At 38.6% G+C, this 3,995-nt stretch overlaps 1 protein-coding gene across 2 annotated transcripts in view; it reads left to right on the forward strand.

The window, feature by feature from the left end:
- LOC104760987 (pyridoxine/pyridoxamine 5'-phosphate oxidase 1, chloroplastic) overlaps window positions 1-3,632 on the forward strand; it is a 4,624-nt gene extending 992 nt beyond the window's left edge. The window contains exons 2-13 of one of the 2 annotated variants that reach the window (XM_010483997.2): window positions 21-59; window positions 434-601; window positions 683-788; window positions 983-1,149; window positions 1,245-1,487; window positions 1,757-1,845; window positions 2,281-2,331; window positions 2,424-2,514; window positions 2,693-2,797; window positions 2,891-2,961; window positions 3,059-3,154; window positions 3,326-3,632. In XM_010483997.2, the coding sequence (XP_010482299.1) occupies window positions 21-59; window positions 434-601; window positions 683-788; window positions 983-1,149; window positions 1,245-1,487; window positions 1,757-1,845; window positions 2,281-2,331; window positions 2,424-2,514; window positions 2,693-2,797; window positions 2,891-2,961; window positions 3,059-3,154; window positions 3,326-3,392 (1,293 nt within the window). In that variant the 3' untranslated portion in view covers window positions 3,393-3,632. The remainder of the gene's footprint in view (window positions 1-20; window positions 60-433; window positions 602-682; window positions 789-982; window positions 1,150-1,244; window positions 1,488-1,756; window positions 1,846-2,280; window positions 2,332-2,423; window positions 2,515-2,692; window positions 2,798-2,890; window positions 2,962-3,058; window positions 3,155-3,325) is intronic. The other variant, XM_010483998.2, reaches the window with a different exon arrangement.

A 3,995-nucleotide genomic window follows, 5' to 3' on the forward strand; every position in this document is an offset into this window, starting at 1 on the left:
TGCTCATCTTCTTATTGCAGGAATTGGCTGGTCTTAGCGTCGCTGCTTCAATTGCTGAGGTTATTCTTTTTTTTTGCCTACCAACCACTTTTAGATTTAGACACCTGCTCAATTCTCATAATGTGTTTGTTTCGATAGTCCTGTGAGGAGTTTCATTAGTACGTTTCTCAATGTAAAGCTCAAAGCTTTTACCTTTGAACCGATTAACATCCAAAGCTCTCTCTCTCTCTCTCTCTCTCTCTTTCTCTGTCTCTCTCTCTCTCTCTCTTTCTCTCTCTTCCTTGGATGAGACTCACAAGTCTATAACTTTAGTGAAATAAGTTTGACTTTATTGTCCTAATTGAACCTAAACTTGAGTATCACAGTTCATCCTAGCATTACAAGCTTTGTTCTTGCTATGTACATCGGATTTGAGGTGTGCAATGTTTTCCAGGTTTATAAACCGGAAGAATATAGTCGGGTTCTAGCAATCTGTGGTCCTGGAAACAATGGTGGTGATGGTCTGGTGGCGGCAAGGCATCTTCACCACTTTGGATACAAACCGTCTATCTGTTATCCTAAACGTACAGCCAAGTCACTTTATGCTGGACTGGTCACTCAGGTTTGTAACAAGTGCTTAGTTTATGATATCTGTTAGCTGTTACGTTTCCATACTGCCTGCTGAAATTGTCTGTTTTTGTAGTTGGAGTCACTCTCAGTCCCTTTCGTCTCCGTTGATGATCTGCCGGAAGACTTGTCAAAGGACTTCGATGTTATTGTAGATGCAATGTTTGGGTTTTCATTTCATGGTAACTGTTCTTTTACCTACCTTGTTAGAATTCTTCAAAAGCATGATACGACTAAAAGAAAGTGAACTCATCGAAATTTTGAACAACAGGATTTGGAATTAATGTCTTGAATATTTCACTTATGCACCTATACTCATTTGCATGATTGCATCATGTTTCAACTGCTATTTGGAGTCAATATTTTGCACATGTAGGTGCTCCAAGGCTTCCTTTCGATGATCTCATCCGGAGATTGATGTCCTTGCAAAACTATGAGCAGACGCTCCAAAAACACCCAGTCATCGTCTCTGTAGATATTCCCTCTGGCTGGCACGTTGAAGAAGGAGACCATGAAGGTGCAGGAATTAAACCTGATATGTTGGTATGCCTTAGACGAAATGTTTGCACTACTCATTTGTTACTATCATGTTATGTATAAGTAAAACTTTATTAATTGAATCTTTTTACTCTATTTAGGTGTCTTTGACTGCCCCAAAATTATGTGCGAAGAGATTTTGTGGCCCTCATCACTTTTTAGGTGGGAGATTTGTACCACCTTCTGTTTCAGAAAAGTATAAGCTCGAGCTTCCTAGTTACCCTGGGACATCGATGTGTGTTAGAATTGGTAGACCTCCGAAAGTTGACATATCTGCTATGAGAGTGAACTATGTGTCTCCAGAATTGCTTGAGGAGAAGGTTGAAACTGATCCTACGGTACAGGTATGAATTCATTGCTCTGTCTTTGCTTATCTGTATTGTTCACCAATCACGGGTAACGAATGAGTAGAAACTTAAATAAGATGTAAAGCGTTTTTGTTGCACCCATGTCAATTTGTTATCTGATGTAATAATACTCTTTTCAGTTTTGGTCATTTCTTAATGGCTTTTCAATAACTCGTTCTGCTAGACCACTCACTGCTTAGTTATTGTGGTTTCTTATTAGAGATAAGGCATCCTTTTTTCTAATACAGGTCTTTCTTCTTTTGCAGTTTCGTAAATGGTTTGATGAGGCAGTTGCGGCTGGATTGAGAGAAACAAATGCTATGGCTTTGTGCACAGCGAACAAAGACAAAAAACCGTAAGTATGCTGATATTCCAGGAGATTCGACTCCGTGAAACAATATGCTGATGAACATGATTCAAAAGCTTTTCTATGTCCATATCTCTTACATGTTATCTAGCATAACTGTATTAGGAAAGTGGAACTTTATAGAGCTTTCTGCAATAGGATGAGATGGACTCAGCTGTTGTTTCTTTGAACTAATTGTTGTCTGATATACAGCCTGTGATACAAAAAAAAAAGTGTACCTTAGGTTTCTATTTTGCTGCAGAATTTGCAGATTTCACTCTTTTTGAAGTGGTCGTAAGTATGTATGTTTAGTGTCTCGTCTTGATCATGTGCGAACTCAGTAGTCTCAGTTAATGCTTGAGTACAACTTAAGCTATATCAACAGAAATTTGCCTGTCTACATTCTGTTTCATATCTTTTCTGATTAGCCTGATTATGCTACAGATCATCAAGAATGGTTTTACTAAAAGGATTTGATGAGAATGGATTTGTCTGGTTAGTACATTCTCTTCCTTTTTCTGCTTATATTTGGGTATGAAGATCTCTGTGTGCAACATGGTGTTACTTGCTTAAATTGTACAATGCAGGTTCACTAACTACGAAAGTAAAAAGGGTTCTGAACTATCAGAAAATCCTTGTGCCGCGCTTCTTTTCTACTGGGAAAGTTTGAATCGGCAGGTGGGTGTTTTTATCTTCCTTCACCTCCCCGTATGTTTTTAGCTGGTCCTTTGCACATCCGTATATGAGGTGCACTGTACACTTCTACAAAGAGTTGGTCCACCACTGATTCACTAAAATTAGTAACTTGGTCGATTAATATATTTTAGCAGTACTGATATCCACTGTACCTTTCCAGGTAAGGATTGAAGGACCAGTGGAGAGAATACCCGAGTCAGAATCCGAGAATTACTTTCATAGTCGTCCTAGAGGAAGTCAGATCGGAGCTATTGTTAGCAAACAGGTGCCTTGTGTCTGTTGCAGTTACCAAAAGATTTTCATATGATGTTAAGATTTTGTTTTGGGTTCTTACCCTTCTTCTTTTGGTGTCCATCAGAGTTCTGTTGTACCTGGCAGGCATGTTCTATACGACGAGTATCAAGAACTGACGAAAAAATATTCAGATGGGTGAGTTCTAGAATAATTTGAATCTTAAAAGAACTCATTTTGATTCGATGTTCTGGATTGATGATTACAGAGACATGACTTTGTTTTTGGCTTGCAGAAGTGTGATACCAAAGCCGAAAAACTGGGGAGGATTCAGACTTAAACCAAACCTTTTCGAGTTTTGGCAGGGACAGCCATCTCGTTTGCATGACAGGTACCTCCTATCTTGTTTCTAAAGCGGGTTTCTGTAGCAACAGGGGTCTAGATTTTCAGAAATAGCTTGAAATTGAGATGCATGAAGAGGATTATGATCTCTTAATTAGGCGTAGAACACAAAAAAGTTTCCATGGTCAATGTTGTGTTAACATATGAATGTCGAAAACAGGCTGCAGTATTCTCTGCAAGACGTAAACGGGGATCCTGCGTGGAAAGTTCATAGATTGGCTCCATGACTTCAACTCGTTACTTCCTCCCTCTAGAAGAAGATGGCTGTTTGGGTTTCATATCAACCATGCAATGATAACAAAGATGAAATATATAGCTGTATAGGGGTTTACTTCCAGAAATGTCACTTGAATATATAGATGTGGTTTTCCAACTTAGCACTTAATAATGTGATTTATTTATGCTCTTCTGCTTGACAACCAAACAAAATTTGCTAAGCTGAATAAATATTCTGCAATTAATAGTGAGTGTCACACACCTTTGAATTAATTTAAGTTCAAAACATCATTATACTTGTATTGCTATCAGAAAATAGTCAAGATACTGATAGAAGAAAGTCCGCAAACTTTATTACTATCAAATTCCGATACACCGTCTATAACGGAATGAGCCACCGGCACATCACCGGATCATCAACTCAACTCCTGAGCAACACATACGTCGCTAACAATAACAAACAATGCATAAAAATCTAAAACAAACTATTTTGAGTTTATATATTCGTTCTCGATCCTTCTGCACGTGCTTCTTCAAGTCGCACATGTTGATTCCTCTCCTTTCTTTCTCCTTGGATACACATAATGGAGCTTATCAATACCCCCCCCCCCCCC

The sequence above is a fragment of the Camelina sativa genome, chromosome 18 (genome assembly GCF_000633955.1).
Source record: "Camelina sativa cultivar DH55 chromosome 18, Cs, whole genome shotgun sequence".
Taxonomy (NCBI): domain Eukaryota; kingdom Viridiplantae; phylum Streptophyta; class Magnoliopsida; order Brassicales; family Brassicaceae; genus Camelina; species Camelina sativa.